This window comes from Carica papaya, chromosome 2 (assembly GCF_054855325.1).
Source record: "Carica papaya isolate Zhongbai chromosome 2, ASM5485532v1, whole genome shotgun sequence".
Taxonomy (NCBI): Eukaryota; Viridiplantae; Streptophyta; class Magnoliopsida; order Brassicales; family Caricaceae; genus Carica; species Carica papaya.
In genome coordinates, this window is record NC_142310.1 from 30,722,237 (window position 1) to 30,738,418 (window position 16,182).

General features: G+C 34.7%; 2 protein-coding genes across 5 annotated transcripts; one reads left to right on the forward strand and one right to left on the reverse strand.

Annotated features, from left to right (window-relative positions):
* Positions 1-1,359: 1,359 nt before the first annotated feature.
* On the reverse strand, positions 1,360-12,175 carry LOC110823853 (RING/FYVE/PHD zinc finger superfamily protein). 2 transcript variants are annotated; one of them, XM_022054346.2, is made up of 4 exons: positions 11,733-12,175; positions 10,840-11,083; positions 8,904-10,436; positions 1,360-2,694 (listed from the first exon to the last, which is right to left on the reverse strand). In XM_022054346.2, the coding sequence occupies exons 1-4, from the start codon at positions 12,025-12,027 to the stop codon at positions 2,691-2,693; spliced, it is 2,076 nt and encodes a 691-aa protein (XP_021910038.1). In that variant the 5' UTR covers positions 12,028-12,175; the 3' UTR covers positions 1,360-2,690. The 2 variants fall into 2 exon arrangements, with proteins under 2 accessions (XP_021910038.1, XP_021910037.1); XM_022054345.2 differs by having other exon boundaries at positions 1,360-2,925.
* A 1,215-nt stretch (positions 12,176-13,390) lies between these two features.
* Positions 13,391-16,135, forward strand: LOC110823657 (RNA-binding (RRM/RBD/RNP motifs) family protein). 3 transcript variants are annotated; one of them, XM_088214031.1, is made up of 6 exons: positions 13,391-13,522; positions 14,047-14,139; positions 14,317-14,420; positions 14,504-14,579; positions 14,671-14,766; positions 15,321-16,135. In XM_088214031.1, the coding sequence occupies exons 1-6, from the start codon at positions 13,517-13,519 to the stop codon at positions 15,906-15,908; spliced, it is 963 nt and encodes a 320-aa protein (XP_088070157.1). In that variant the 5' UTR covers positions 13,391-13,516; the 3' UTR covers positions 15,909-16,135. The 3 variants fall into 3 exon arrangements, with proteins under 3 accessions (XP_088070157.1, XP_088070160.1, XP_088070159.1); XM_088214034.1 differs by having other exon boundaries at positions 14,683-14,766; XM_088214033.1 differs by lacking the exon at positions 13,391-13,522 and adding an exon at positions 13,588-13,729.
* The last annotated feature ends 47 nt before the right edge of the window (positions 16,136-16,182 follow it).

The following is a 16,182-nucleotide window of genomic DNA, read 5'->3' on the forward strand; positions in this document are numbered from 1 at the left end:
AATTGCAACTAATTATATTTTAGGTACCAAAATATATATACTGGTCCGCTGAGGAGAAATTGAGTCAAGAAAATAGAACCGAATGAGAAGTAGTCGGTGAGATAGCATAGGCTAATTAAAAAGAAACACATGGAATCCAAAGACCAAAAACATCCTTTAATGAAATAAACTAATAAACTAATGTGTCCGAAGTAGAAGACTTGGTTAAAGGAAAAAGGATTTTATCAAACGATACAATATCCATTGAGAACCACATACGAAGACTTCACCTTTATTTGAAAAACCTAAACTTTCTCACCTATTATTTAATCACGTTTAAAGCCCAAAACAGCCTCTGTTTTCTATTTATTTTATTTTATTTTCAAACATTATCATTTTTCTAATTTGGATTATACGAAGGAAACATAAAATGTTTAGAACCAAAATAGTAAATGCAAAGATCACCATAAACAGCCCTGATTTTCAATTAGTTTCATTGTCAACCAGTGGGTAAACTCATTCAACAATCGCCAAAGAGCTCCCTGAGACAAGCAGAACCGAAAAGTGGCGAAAAAGGTGAATTGGTAGAGATTTTGAATGCCATTCTTCAAGTAAATTCATTTTTCCAGTCAAGATTGAAGGAAGCAAAAAACTTACTACTTTTTAAACAAACAGAAAGCAGATCGAGTTCTAGACACCTAAACGGTACCAATACTGCCAAAATCATATATCTCAAACACCCCAAAAGTCAACCATCTATGTTATAATATAACAATATATTTAGGCACCAAACCTGTGTAATTAGATTTTGAAAAAATGCCCAAACAGTTCCCTCAAACCTCCAAAGAGTGGCCTAAATTACTTTTTGTCCAGTGTATCAACATAGATGTAGGCCAAGTCATCCATCTTGCCACTTAAATTTATACTCAAAAATAATCCATAGACTATCTTGATTTCCTTATTTCATATCATCAAATGAAGCATCGGAAACAATGATGAATTCTAGATTTTATTCTATGAAGGCACATGAGAATAACCTCCAAGCAATATTGAGAATGACTCTTAGCAAATGGCGGAAACATATTTTTGGCATCAAAACAAAATTTGAAAGACCCCGAAAAGAATACGTACAAGTTCAAAGAGCAAGATTAAAGAAGAAAAAATAACAAAGCAAATGAAAAGTTGCAAAAGAAAGTCAAAACACCTTTAAGCTAAGTTTGAGAATGATGACCATCTGGAGCTTAATGCAAACCCCACAGGAACATGCATGGACTAAGATGCTTTGACTTTGCTCTATTATTCAAACAAGGCCTTCTAAGAGGCAAGGAAAAGAATTTCTCTGATTCCTCCATTCATGCGTTTAACTATTCACAAGTCTCCTTAACAATTCACAAGTCTCCATTGTAAATTAGATTAATCTTAATAAATCCTCAATCCATCTCGTATATTCAATGAGACAACATTAACAGTTAATCATACATAAAATATAAGCAAAGCAGTAACGCTAAACTTTGATTTACATTTTCATGGCATCCTTATTTCAGAAGAGACAACAAATCAACTAAGAAAATAGCAGTTTAGGCTTTTGATTTTACCTAAAGGAGCTCGATTAAGATCCCTATGCTTGCCATCACTACGCCTCTGTCGTCCCTTTTCTGGATCCCTTGCCTTCCGCTTGAATTCTCTGTTTCTTTGCCTTTTGTTTCTCTTTCGTTTTCCTAATTTCTTTTTTTTTTTTCTTTCTTTCACTTTTCTGGTCGTCTCCTCAGTTTCCTTCTCTCCTTTCCGGAGCTTTTCTGTTCTTTCTTGTGGAGAAGGTCAAGTCTTCTCCTGAAGCTCGAATGACGAGTTGCAGGCATGCATGAACCCAAAGTTTTCTTTTCTTTCTTTTGTGAAATTTTTATTTTTAAGTTTTCGTTAAAGAATAACATTCTCTAAATATTTCCATTGAACTCTGAAATTTTATTTATTTGCATTGCAAATTTTTAATTTGAAAAACAGAATGTATATTTCATTTCACATTTCATGGTTTCAAGCAAAAAATACAGTATCAAAAGGGAAGAAAATCAAGTACCAATTCTTAAGTGTGGATTTAAAATAAAATCATAAAACTAAATAGAATCAAGTATCAATTGAGGGCATTCATCATATTATAAGAAAATGTTGTATATAATAAATCTCCAATCTTGAACAGCCTTCGTGTATTTTTTTCAATTTCAGGCTTGTGCGAAGAATGAAGTGATAAATATTTGTGTCTTGACTTCTAAACATCGAAAGGATATTTCACTCATGGTAACAATAGCATTAGGAATGTCAACTTGTCATATTAGTAATACCATTTTCATCAATCTAAAAATTATCACATATGCAATATGGTCAGTATAGATTTACGACAGGGAAGCTTATCCACTAGAATCTAAAATCCCACATTCCTAAGACACCCTATAACATATAAACACCTTCATATAATAGCATAAAAATTACAACCAAAAGCACCAAAACTAAACAAGAAAGTGCAACAAAAAGGAAAAAGAAAGGGCTACCCAAATTACCTCTTCAGCATATCTTTATATTGCAATGAGACTCAGAGAAATCTGGAACATGGATAAATGGAGGCTGATGAGCTTGGATTTGATGAAGGGGATTTTGTGGTTTAGTGTTGTGGTTTTGCAGAGATGAAGCTCCTCCAAGTTGGCATGCCTGCTTTTTCTCTATCTGCAAGCCCAGTTTCCTATCACTTTGATTTGTCGCAACCAAGTCAATCTTCACCACGATCTCTTTTGCTATGTACTTCAATAATTCATTTAAACATGATGGTGATGTGAATTTTCATTTTGGGGAAGGGGGGGAACCGAGAGTTATGAGGATTTTTAATTTTAATCTTCTGTGAAAGATGGAATAATAAAGGAGATAGTCTAATGGTGGGGAAGATGAGAATGAAGAAATCTGCATGAGAGATTAGAGAATGTTGTTTAAAAGTTCATAGAAGAATGAATTGGAGGCTAAGATATTATTGAGGATTTTGAAGGAATTTGAACTTAAGCAGGAATATTTAGAACAGCTAAACAATATTTGAGTGCTATTAAATATACAAAATAATTTTACCTCTAACTTGTTAGGAAATAATTCACAAACTTTTCACTCACATTGGTAATTCTATATTCTCAGCAACACAAGATTACCATTCATATTCTCATGTAAAAAACTAGTGGAACATGAGGATCCATAATGGATTTGGTAAACCAAAAATAAGTTTATCTCCAACACAACTAATCCTTTCAGTTGTTTAGATATTTTTTAAAAAAGAATTTGTATGATGTGCATGCATTACATTATACAGATCTTTGTTAAATTGGAAAAAAAAAAGTTCCATGATAATAAAAGTATAAAAAGAGATGATAATAATAGTTAATAAAATAATAATATGATTAATAATCTCAATGCAATGAGTCGATTTATTGAGAAAACAACATATACAAATAAAATATAATTTCTTTGCTCAATTGATTGCAATCAGAACCTAAGTTTGATTGTAACAACCCAAGAAACCCTACATTATTAGGGGATTGTAATATCTGTAAACTTTTCTCTTGACTAATCAAAATATACAAATTTTGGTGAAATTTCCATTTTTATAATTGTTGGATCCCTTAAAATTCCCCAAAGAAGGAATGAATCGTCCAGGAGGGATAACATCCCTTGGGGAGGGGATAAATCTTCCAAGGGGGATAAAATCCCTCAGGGAAGGGAGATAATTCCCTTAGAGGGGTATTAAATCTCCCAAAAGAAAAATAATTCCTCAAGAGAGATACGAAAAGGCGGATTTTCCGCTAAGAACGAAAAATTTCAAAGGAGAAAATCACAAGAAAAGAGAGAGGGGAAATCCCCCGAAAGAGAGAAACTCCCTCAAGAGGGAGAAATCCCTCGAGAAGGAGAAGAAATCCTCCACCTGCAGGAGAAAATAGGAAGGAAACATGAAAATGGCAGTGGAGACCCCAACTGACTGCAATACCCGAAAGTGCCCATGTGGCCACAACCCATCGGTCAGTACCCAGTTGGTTGGCCACTTCCACCAGCAATGGCCCAAATCACATGCATGTGGTCCGATGGCCCAAAATGCTTGGAATTCCCACTTAAATAGCCCATTTCGGGTGGTTGAGAGGGAGAGAGAGCTCGAGAAATTTGAAAACAGGAGGAAGCTCTGGGAGAAGAGAGAGAAAGAAGGAGAAACAGAGCACGAAAAGCTCTGTTGAACCTTTTCCTTCACCCTCTAACGATTTTTCGGTAACCATATGCATATTGTGTCGGGGTAACTCAGGGAACCCAAATGGAACTCTCGCTGCTCCAAAAGGAAGAGAAGAGAGAAAGGTAATTGGATGTCACTCGAGCCCAACACCAGGTAAGGAAAACTGAGAACCACAGCTGATTCATTCAGAAATTCCTTACCGTTTTCGTTTAAAACCTAGAGCCAAATGTATGGTAATGTAGGTTAGAAGTTAAGGGAATTTAGGAATGAGAAATGACTAACCGAAAACCAGCAGAGTTTGAAGAGAAGACTTCATGAAAGACATTAACCTACAACATGCAATCTGTCTGCAATCTGTCCAGGTTCATGTGCAAGCCAAGGCTAAAGGAAACTTGTGGATTTTAATCTTTGAGTTGGGGTAATCCCAACTTCGTTAAGGTAAGAACAATTGATAATCTGATTCCTATATATGGGTGGCATTTTATTCGAGTTGTATTGCGGATATATTCTTTTCAGTTTTAGGCGGATGTGTGTATGTGTTTTTTTAGTGCATTCCTTTTGGTTTTATGTGTTTGCATATATGTAGAATCTAAATAGGGAATTTAATCCACCGAGATGAGGGCCACCATGCCATGCAGAGGCCTCCTGGGTGCCTGAAAATGCTAGGAGAGCCGGCGCAATATGCCCAGATGCCTTTGGGTTCACGCGAAGGCATCCTGGGCGCTTAAAAGCGCCGGTAAAGCCACTGAGCTTGCCGAGTATATGCAGCTTGCCTCTGCAATCTGTTTTTCTGTGCATTATATTTTGATTTCTGACATTTGTTTTGATGACTGCAAAATTTTCTGTTGAATGGATTTCATCAAGATAATGCCAACGAAAAATTGTTTTCTTAAAAGATGGACATGGTAAAGTTGGAAGAAAAAGCGAAGATTGCATTAAAGGGGTCTCGAAAACAGGTTAACAGAAAGTTTTGTGTGAACTAATAAGGTTTTCGGAATTGCCTTAATGAAATCTAAACACGATTGGTAATAATTTAATAGAAAGCGGAGGCAAATTAGGTTAATAAACAAGCAGTAATGTTTAAGCGTCGGCGATGGAAAGCAATTGGTATATATATGAAACTTGGAAAATTATAAATTTACAAAAGAAATCAAAGAAATTGACAAGGAAAGAAAAGCGTAAATTAATTGCTTGGTATCTAAGAATTTTCTAAAATGAGAAGTTGAGTGTCAAATAAAGAAAATGTTGGAAATCAAATAGGTATATAAATCAATCAAAAAATTAAATTTAAAGTTGGAATAAGGATTTGAAAATAAATAAGGAGGGTAATTTATTTGGTAAATGGAGCTTGATGAATCAGGTATAATTAAGGAAATGGGAAATAAACAAAGAATTTAATGTTGAGAAATTGTTTTAAATAAATCAGAAACAAGTTAATAAAAAAATTGAGATAAATAAATAAAATGTGGAACTTTAGAGAAAATAAGTTCTATTGAAAACTTCAACATATTAGGCATGAGTGGATACATACAAGGAAGTCACTTAAATTATAAAAAATTGACTTTTTACGAATAATTCAATTGAAATAAAATAAAATCGTATAAGATTCAAATGAAAAAAATATTAAGTAGCAGTCCCATGAATTTAAATAGGTAGTTTGTGCTAAATAGAAACTAAAGGATTAAGATAAGACGTCTCACAAGTCACAATTAAATCTAAAAGGATGAGATTCTAAGTCACTCGGTAAAATTATAAAACCTAAGTTTAAATGAAATTCATAAATGAAAAACAAAAGAACGATTAGTATAGTTGAAGGATAAGAATGTTCGTGAAATCATTTCACCTAGTATCACAAAGGGGTTTCCATTTGTGTATGGCCAAATTTCGGCATTTTCACAAGTGAAACCTATCTTGTGGATAGATGAAATAACATGGATGAGCTTTTGTTTTGTTAGTGGCCACTTTGACAAAGTACTGCTGTAACATGTTGTATCTGATTTTTTATTCGCATGCGTCCATCCATAGTGGTAGTTGGGGAATTCCTTTTGCCCTCCCTAATATAGGTTAGAAGCAACATCATAAAATGAAGTGTCCATGTCTATCTTTCGTTTGATATTTTTGGTGAACATTTGAAAAGGGATACTTTTGTGAATTTTCCAATAAAGTAAGAACCTTTGGAAAGGATAATTTTGTAATATGCCAAGCTAAGAATAAAAATCCTAAATTTTATAAGGTATTTGAATTAATATGTAAAGAACTGTGCGGTATCCATTAAGAATTAATCAACTAAGATCAGAAAGAAGGAAAGAAAAAATAATAATAAGTACTAGTATTGTAAGTATTCAAAAAAGAAAAGAAGCGCAAATCTTATTCAAACGATTTCGAAAAATTTCATAAACTATGAGTAACAGTAAGAGAAGTAAACGAACAACAGTAACTGTTGAATATGATATTTTATTATTTTATTTTATTATTTAATTACTTGATAATATATAATTAGAATTCTATTAAAATAGAAATCTCATATAATTAAAATTCTAATATAATAGTTATTTTCTAATTAGTAGATTAAAAATTTTATAAATACTCCAAGTGTAACAACCTAAATGGTGAGAATAAAATTAATATTTTTTCTTTAAAAATCTACATGGTATCAGAGTCAAATAAAACTATTTTATAGTTTTAATTTCAGAATTTCCTTCAAACACTAAAATAGCACAATAAACTGGATTAGTACCTATTTATCTAAATCTACCCTTATCATCACCCTAAACAGCGTCGGAACCTCATTACAGATCAGACCAGAGAGAGAGAGGAAACAGCCGCAGTGATGGCAGCGGCTGTTGACAAATCTGCAACCAAACGAAGCTAGTACATTGTTTGGTGGCGCAGCCTATAGAGGAAGAAGCAGATACGCGGGTGCGAGGAGGAAGACAGCATGTGCCCGTGGTTAAAGAAGACGGCCTGTGCCCGCAGTTAGAGAAGACGAACTGTGCATGGTGGGAAGGTGAGACACGCTTCGACACAACCAAACTTGGAGAAGGTGACTCGCGCAGCGGCTTTTCGACGGACTATTGTGTGATCATATCTGTTGCACTGAGGAAGAAAAAGTTGTCCGATGATTTTCTGAAAGCAAAGGGCTGAACAAGAAGAGACTGCAGCTGTCTGTATGATAAGAGCCGAAGACAAATCACGCGGCAGAGCGCGCTAGAGAAAAAGACCTAGCCGCCGCGGCCAGCTTCGTTTTCAGCGCGATTTCATCATATCCATGCCGGATCTGAGCAGGCGTAAGCTTCTATGCTGATTCCTAGCGAGTTCCTGGTGGCGGGTGGTGTTTCCGGTGGCGGCACGTGGCAGTTTCCAACGGTGGACATGGTGGCGCATGGTGCTCCAGTGACAAGGCGTCTGACGGTGCGTGAGAGCTTGTGCCGTACTCCGGTGGAGGTCGAGCCATTTTAGAGTCAAGCCCGAGCTGTTTTAAGCCAGACCGAACCATTTTGAGACAGGTCGAGCCATTTTGAGACGAGCCGAGCCGTTTTGAACCAAAACGAGCCAAGTCATTTTGAACCGAAACGAGCCGAGCTGCTACCTGAAATATTTTGTTCCAGTTTGCAACTTGGTCTGCAAGTTGGGCATGTGTGATATCGATGCACCAACTTAAGGGAGATGTTGAATATGATATTTTATTATTTTAATTTATTATTTAATTAATTGATATTATGTAATTAGAATTTTATTAGAATAAGAATCTCATGTAATTAGAATTTTAGTAGAATAATTATTTTCTAATTAGTAAGTTAAAAATTCTATAAATATTTCAAGTATAACAACCTAGATGGTGAGAATAAAATTAATATTTTTTTTCCAAATTCTATAGTAACGAAATAAGAAAATTTTCTTCTATTTAATATAATATTAAAACAATAGGTCTATTATGAAGTTTTCAGCAATCATCAAAACCAAAGTTTTCGTAAACCTCTATCATAATAGTATTAAATTGCATTTATCATTGAGTAAATCTGCTTTTGGAGAAAAACTCTGCCCCTACTCTTATATTATTATCTTGTACTTACTGAGTATGTAGAACTCATCCTAATCCACGTCCCTTACATATCAGAATCAAAGGCAGGACCCAGGTCCAGATCAAGACCCAGATCAAGGACAAAATCAGTAAAAATCCTAAGTTATTTTGAAGGCTAGAAGCTGAATCCTAGTACAAGTAGCATTTTGATTGAATTGTAAAATAGTGATTTAGACTCATTAGAGCCATATTTACTAATAAGTTTATAAGGGATGTAAATTACTATTTTCACATTTTGTTTATTTATTACATGAATGCGTGACATGGGCATTGGGATGTCACATTGATATTGCAAGACACCATAATCGTTTTTGAAATCTTTGAAAGTTAATTTTATAACAAGAATAACTTTATACAAGTGAAACCTATCTGAACTTTGAATGAGTGACTGGTTATCTCCTATCCACTAAAACTTGAATAAGTGTCCAATCCCATCAAGTTACAAAAGAAACACAAAAGTAAAAAATCAAACCTCCTCATTCTTTGATACTGTCACCATAACTTATAATAATCAAAAGTAATAAACCATTTGTTAGTATGAAAAAAATTTAAGAAAAAATTGAAAATCTTTACACGTATAGTCAGTTAGAAAGTTACCTATATTGGGATTCGGTGACAGTGCCAGCGCTACTGCTACACAAACTACATAGAAAAACAGAAGGTGCAGCCTCATCATCTTCAATGCTGTTGCACTTTGTGTGCTGCCAAACTCTGCAAGCATCACAACTCACCATCCGCTCCCCATCATCATCCCTGGCCCCACATTTACAATCAACTGTCCAATTATCGACCCCACCCTCGTATCTCAGTTCTGTACGCAGGTCCAGCCCACATCCTCTCACCACAACCTCCCGCTTTCCTCTACTCCCTGCTTCATTGATATTTGTCACTCGAAAACTCTCCATTATGCAGTAAGTGTCCCTTAGTGCACATTGCACCACCAATTGCAGCTCACTGTCACTCGCATCTCGAGGGATCACCACTTGCTCAGCCGGTGGTAATGACCGAGTCAACTGGGTAGCCAACTCCTCAAAACTCGGCATCACACGGCAGAGTATCCTCAAATCCTGCTGCTCTTCATTGCCCAGATGCCACTCCTTCACAAAATGTTTGCTATCTAAAACAACCATACTTGCTCCACTCAGTAAGTCAGAGCTGGGATAATCCTGCAGGACATTCCTGTATAAATATAAGAGATCATTATTAACATTGACTCCTGGTTCCTGATCAAAGGAGTCAATCGTATCCGATTCTGTTTTCCTCTCTGTTTTTTTCTTTTTAGCAGCATCTGCTAGAGAGAATTCTAGCATCCTGGTTATTGGGTTTACGAATCTACGAACCACTTGACCACCAAACATGATTTTTTCTATATGTTTGAGCGAATAATCAATAAGCCCCGTGTCACCAATATACTTTCTGACCGCATTACGCAAGTCTTGGCGGGCCATGCTAGCCCCTCTGCCTCTGCTTTCTTTGTGTTCTTCCAATGTTTTGGCAACCAGTTTTGCTACCTCCTCTAATCTCCTTGCTGGCCATCTAGAATCAAGTTTCTCACAGATGAAACCAAATGATCTATCCTCAACTAGTCTTTCATGGGTAGCCGTCCTGTGTTGATGAGCTGCTTTTTTTTGCAGGCTCATTGTGGACTGTGCAGAATCTCTTTCTCCTGTAATTATAGGATAGGAAAACGAGCCCCCATCCACTGGGTTCTTCTGTCCGATCACTGCAGGTTCATGTTGGTCGCTAGTTTTGGCTGACGAAGATGAAACAATAGCAGCCAATGCCATGGCGGTTTTTCTTTCAATGAGGGCTTTGGATTTGAAAACAAGCATGAATTGGAGCAAATCAGAGATAGTGGCCAAGTGGGTCTCACTTGCTTCTCTGTAGCAGTGAATTATTTGTTGGATTGCTTTGCCTTGTTTTCTATTAGTAAAATCATGTATGATTTTCTGGAGCTCTAAAGAAGCAAGAATTTGGATTGCCCTATCATACTTCTGCTCTGTTACTCCGAAGCATCCATGAGAGAATTTGTAACCCCATTTTCCAAACCAGGACAGCCCGTATGCAATCCCATGAAGCAACCTTAGCTCCATTGACCTCTTTTCAGACTCGTCATGAACTGAAATTTTTCTGAAAAGTAGTTAACAAAATAGTCTAATTAAAAATGTTTATGTCTGTACAGAGTTGGGATGTCATGAAAAGTTTAAGAGAAATAACATGCACATGCTAACATAGGCCTCTTATCTACATTATCTCAATATTTCATTAATTAATATTACAATGAGAAAGCAATGCTAACAACTCATCATTGAGCTCAATACTCCTCTCAATTCCTAATTTTGGACAGTATCTTACATTTTAGTTAGCTCTTGCTTCACTGCGAAGAGAATCAGGATTCAAATCATGCTGATATTACAGTCTTTACCTCTATAAAAAGGAAAGCAAGAATATTCTAGCTCACCAAGTAAGAAATCTTTACAGGTTACGTAAAATTGAAAGAAAAGCAGATATTATTTGAAAGTTGAATTTGTACCGAGTTTGGAGGATTGTGCAAAGACCATCCCAAATATCCATTATTTGTTCTCCAGAGAGGAACTTGGATCCAGATTCAATTCCATTGATGCAGACAAGATGGCCAAACCCATTGCAGTGAATCAGACCATGAAGGAGATGAGAGGAGAGCTCAAAAGATTTTGGCCTCAGAGGCTTGTTCCATTCATCATCTTCTGGGATTATGAAGTGATATCTTCGTTTGGATACATAATGATGAGCCCATCCTTCAAGTTCCACCAAAGATTACCAGAACCCACTTCAGATAATAATCAAAAGAACAGAGAAAGAACAAAAGAATCCAATACAAAAAGGAAGGTTAATGACAAACTAGCATCAAGGAAGGGAAAAAGAAAGCATTCAGAGACAAAATTCATCAACTATTAATAGAAATCAAACTCTCAAATTAAACAAGACAATTTTGAATTGACAATTTCATATGTAGGAAGACAAAATTGCAGCATACCTAGAAACAACCTTTACAAACAATTATTTGATTGACAATCTTTTAGAAAAATTTACCAAAAGATCAAACCATAAGCAAAATTATAGAATAACTTCTGCAGAAGCCCAAACGTATTCCAAAATAGACAAACAACCTAAATAATAAGGTACACCCACGAAATCCAATACAAAATTCACTGTAATAGACAAAAATATCTAAATCAGATTTTTAAAAAAAACGTGATATTAACAGTTTCAATTAATCAAATCCCAACTGACAAATTCAGTGAAAAACTTAACAAGATAGCGTCAGTTTTGCTAAGTTAAGACGGATGTTAAAAAGGTCTACAAATATCCCAATCCAAAAAAAGAGGGGTGGTGCGACTTCTCAAACAAACAACAAACTGCAAAAAGAATCAATCAATCACTCACCCACGATTCTGCAAATATCACAAAGAGGCTGCGACGAGGATTTCACATCCTCCTCGACCACGTATAGAGGGAAAACGACGCCGTTTGAATTGTTTACAAACAAATTGCACCATACGGTATTCCCTGCAACAAGGTAACCTTCAATTTGTCCGCAATTCTGAAGAAATAGTCTGATATTATCCCGAAAGGAACCGTGAAAGTCCACGAAGGATCCTGGAGTGGCGAAGTTGCGAGTATTGAATATTTGCGCAGTTCTTTCCCTCTTTCTGCATGCTTCGAAAATGGTCACCGCCATTAGAGAAGGCAGTAACTGCAAATCGAGAGAGGAAGGAGAGAGGTGCTACCGTAGATAGAGAAGAGTCAAGGGCTGAAATGACAAGAATGTCCTCGTAAGCGCGGGATACATTCATCGATTGAGTTTACTCGTGTTTTTTCTGGTTCCAATTTATATCTGCAGCCAGGATTTTGGAATTACTTATTTCCCCTATTTATAAATAATTTTTAATATTTTATTTTAATTTTTATATTTAGTTAGATAAATTATAAAATTATTAGATTTTTCTAAAGCAACTTAAGAAATAAAAATAATTAATTTATTGGAAAATACTTATCATAAATGCACAAATACTTGTTACTTTTTTACCAAAACAATTATGTTTAATATTATAAATCATACACACACTATCAAAAAATTTATTTATGAAATCAATATAACATCATTAATAGTATAAATCATTAGTAATATAATATAATATTTAATTAATTAAAAACTATAGAAAACAAAAATAATGTTTATCATGATAATTTTTTTAAAATATCACGTTACAATGAAAAATAAATAAAAATGAAAATTAATAAGATTATTGGACAAACTTTGTGTAGTTAATGATATAAACTTTAATGAAAAATTAATTTGTTCTTTAGATAATATTAGCAATAAACAAATTAAAAAAAAACAATTTATATTATTTTTAGTTGATTAAGAAATAAATTATCAACATCAACTTATATTATATATGAAATTATATTAGGTTAGAAAAATTTGATAGTTAATAAATTAACAATAAACTTGATTTTAGAGAAAAAATAAAAAAACATATATTATTTTATCATATCAATAAAGATTTAAATGTTTATTAACAAAATTATTGATACTTTAAATACCCTTAGTTTTGATTATAAATGTTTCAGTATCACTTATCTCAAAATTAAATTTTTTAACGAGATAACTAAATATCATAATTAACTTTAATATGATAATTTAAAATAATAAAATATTATTTCAATTGAAACAATTAAAAATTCAAAATATATATCGACATTAAAATAAATTTTCAAAAAATAATTATTCATTTGAATCTTTAGACCAACTTGTACGATGACTCTATTTATTTAAATTTAAATGAAATTTATCTTTTTTTTCCTGTTTAATTATTTTTTTTCTAATTTTTTAGGCATGTGCACTTTTGTTAAATATATATATAACATAAAAAATAATACATTTTGATAATTAATTAATATGTGCACATTAATAAGACATAATTATTAATATATATTTTAATAATTGATGTTTTTAACTGAGCATGGGCCAACTTTGTTACCTCCCAAAATTCAACACGCTTCCAAAATTCGCGCGCGAACTTCCTGTGATTTACGCAAACTCGTTCCTTGTTTTGTTTTTTTTCCCTTGGTAAAAGAATTCATCGACCACCCTTCTCTCTGTGTTCCATTTTCCTCGTTGATTCTTGGTTTCTGTTTCTGGAATTTCGTCAAATACTCTCCCAATGTCGGTGAGTGCTTCTTTTTCTTCAGTTTCCACTTTGGTACCACGTGCTTATTCTTTGCATGTTGTTTGTATCTGAAATTAAGTGAATGTACGTGCGTGTTCAATTAGATCCATTGCTGCTTCATTCTATTGCAAGATAATGCGGAGAATTAGAGATCCCTGCGAAATTCTTTCGTGGATTCTTAATGCGGATTGAAACTAAAACATGGGTGTACGATTACAAATTTATTTTCTGTCTCGTTCCTGAGAAAACGTAGGAAAATGACATGAGTATAATGGAAATATGAATCCTAGATCCGTTTATTAAAGAACACGAGGCTGGTATAAGCTGATGAAGTTTCATTTTTAACAAAAATCAGGGTGTTACATTAAGACCCTTTGAACATGGATTTGATTGAGAAATCTACTCCTGCATAAACCAGATCTTATCTCTAGTCCATTTTTTTTCTCTTGGTTAATAATTGTGGACTCTATAACATTTAATTTCCTCTCTGATCCTGTTTCTCATAGCAAGATTGTAATTTTTAGGTCTCAATGAGCCCATCTGATCAGGCTCCCGAGAGCATTGCAACGATTCACCAGACAACAATTGCACCAAGCTGGACAATAAATGTTTCAGATGTAAGGAAAATAATATGTATTTTGCTTTCTCTTTAATTTTGCATGAAATTCCCAACATATAGGTAATAACATTTTTGCATATATTGAAGTTTAAAATTGTAATACTGTCATAGCAACAGTAGTGAAATTATTTGAATGATTTTTCTAAATGTTCTTATAGTTTTACGTTCTTGCCAGGTAAGAACAGTAAAGATCAGTAATGTTTCTCAGGCTGTTTCTGAGAATGATATCAAAGAATTCTTCTCCTTCTCTGGCCATATTCAGTATATCGAAATGCGAAGGTTAGCATCTCTTGATCTTTATCAGGACAGTTGGTTATTTTACAAATTTCATCCTCAAGAAATGTTAGTGGTACTGTTTTCAGGGAGTCAGAAGAGACTCAGGTTGCTTATGTTACTTTCAAGGAGTTACAAGGAGCTGACACAGCAATGCTCTTGTCGGTGAGTTCATCTGGCCCGTATCATGCTCATTGCTATATGTTTCTGAAAAAGTGTACGTGTCAGCATTCCCTGGTGTAATAAAAAGTAGTAGTTATTGATTCAGGGAGCCACCATAGCTGATCATTCTGTGATTATTGAACCTGTTGACAATTATCAGTTGCCCCCTGAAGCTTTTCCCTTGGACACGGTAATTTCTATTCCTCCTGGCCTCACAAGACTTGATTTTGTACATCTTCTATGTTGTTAAGCATAATCATCTAAAATAATGTTATATTTTGAAATGGATGATTGAATGTAGAGGAAAAAGGATAGAAGTATAATTACTCAAAGATTGGTAGAATACTAGTAGTTGTTAACTCTTTCCTCTTACCAGCTAGTATGTTTTCCCGTTTCTGGGAACAAGAGAAACATTGAATATTGCTAACTTCATCTGTCATTGAATCTGAGGTTTCAAGATACAATTACAAATTTGGTATATCAATATCTGATATGGACACGCATAACATGGCAATCTATCTATACAATTGTCTTTTCTTCCTTTCTTTTGAGGGATATATTATGAATGAAATTGAGTCACAGGCTGAACCGCCAATGGTAGCAAGCTACTCAAGTCGTAAGGCACCTCATCTTAAGAACACTCATTTCAGATGTTTGCACACGAGATGTAAAGGAAATTGCTTCTTTTCTTGGCATGTAGGCTTATCTCATATTAGTTTCTCTTGTTTTTTTTCATTTTTGAAGGAGAAAAGCCCAAAAAGTACAAATGAAACAGCGGTTAAGAAAGCTGAAGATGTTGTTAGTACCATGCTTGCAAAGGGTTATGTACTGGGGAAAGATGCCATCAATAAGGCAAAAGCCTTTGACGAGCAGCATCACTTGACATCAAATGCATCTGCTACGGTTGCTTCCCTTGACAGAAAGATGGGTCTGAGCCTAAAGCTAAGCATTGGAACTGCTGTTGTCAACGAAAAAATGAGAGAAATGGATGAGAAATTCCAAGTATCAGAAAAAACAAAATCTGTGTTTGCAGCTGCTGAGCAGAAAGCAAGCAGTGCAGGTTCTGCTCTCATGAGTAATCCCTATGTGTCAACTGGAGCTTCATGGGTTTCTAATGCATTCAGTGCAGTAGCAAGGGCAGCTGAGGATGTGAGCACCATGACCAAAGAGAAAGTTGAGAAGGCTGAGGAAGAGAAAAAGGAAACTCTCATCAAGGACAGCGTAGAGATCATCAATGGCTTGGCAGATAACCACCAAGATGATCAGTCTCCGACCACAGCACCTCCTTTGGTCCCAATTGATTCATCTGACCGTAAGCTTGGAAATATATGACTGCCGATTGGGAATAGCGTAGTTGAGCATAAATGATCTGAGACCATCAGTTAGAAGCTGCCACTGGTTTTTGCCACCTATGGCCTTGTTGACTCCTGAAATCCATATCCATTGCACAAAATACACATCATTAAATCGTGTTATAAATGCCATAATTTGATAGGGGCTCCACTGACATTGTTTTTTGTACTCTCAGTTCTCTTAAATTTATTCATTCTTATTTATCACCAGATTTGAACTTTGATTCTATATATAAACTATAAAATATGCGCGT

Coding starts and splice junctions, on each gene's coding strand:
- LOC110823853 (XM_022054345.2), bottom strand. CDS start 12,027: ATGGCGGTGACCATTTTCGAAGCATGCAGAAAGAGGGAAAGAACTGCG. Junction 10,437..10,839: donor TGCACAATCCTCCAAACTCG/GTACAAATTCAA, acceptor ACTACTTTTCAG/AAAAATTTCAGTTCATGACG. Junction 2,926..8,903: donor GTCACCGAATCCCAATATAG/GTAACTTTCTAA, acceptor TCTCTCATGCAG/ATTTCTTCATTCTCATCTTC.
- LOC110823657 (XM_088214031.1), top strand. Junction 14,421..14,503: donor CAGTATATCGAAATGCGAAG/GTTAGCATCTCT, acceptor TACTGTTTTCAG/GGAGTCAGAAGAGACTCAGG. Junction 14,767..15,320: donor AAGCTTTTCCCTTGGACACG/GTAATTTCTATT, acceptor TCATTTTTGAAG/GAGAAAAGCCCAAAAAGTAC.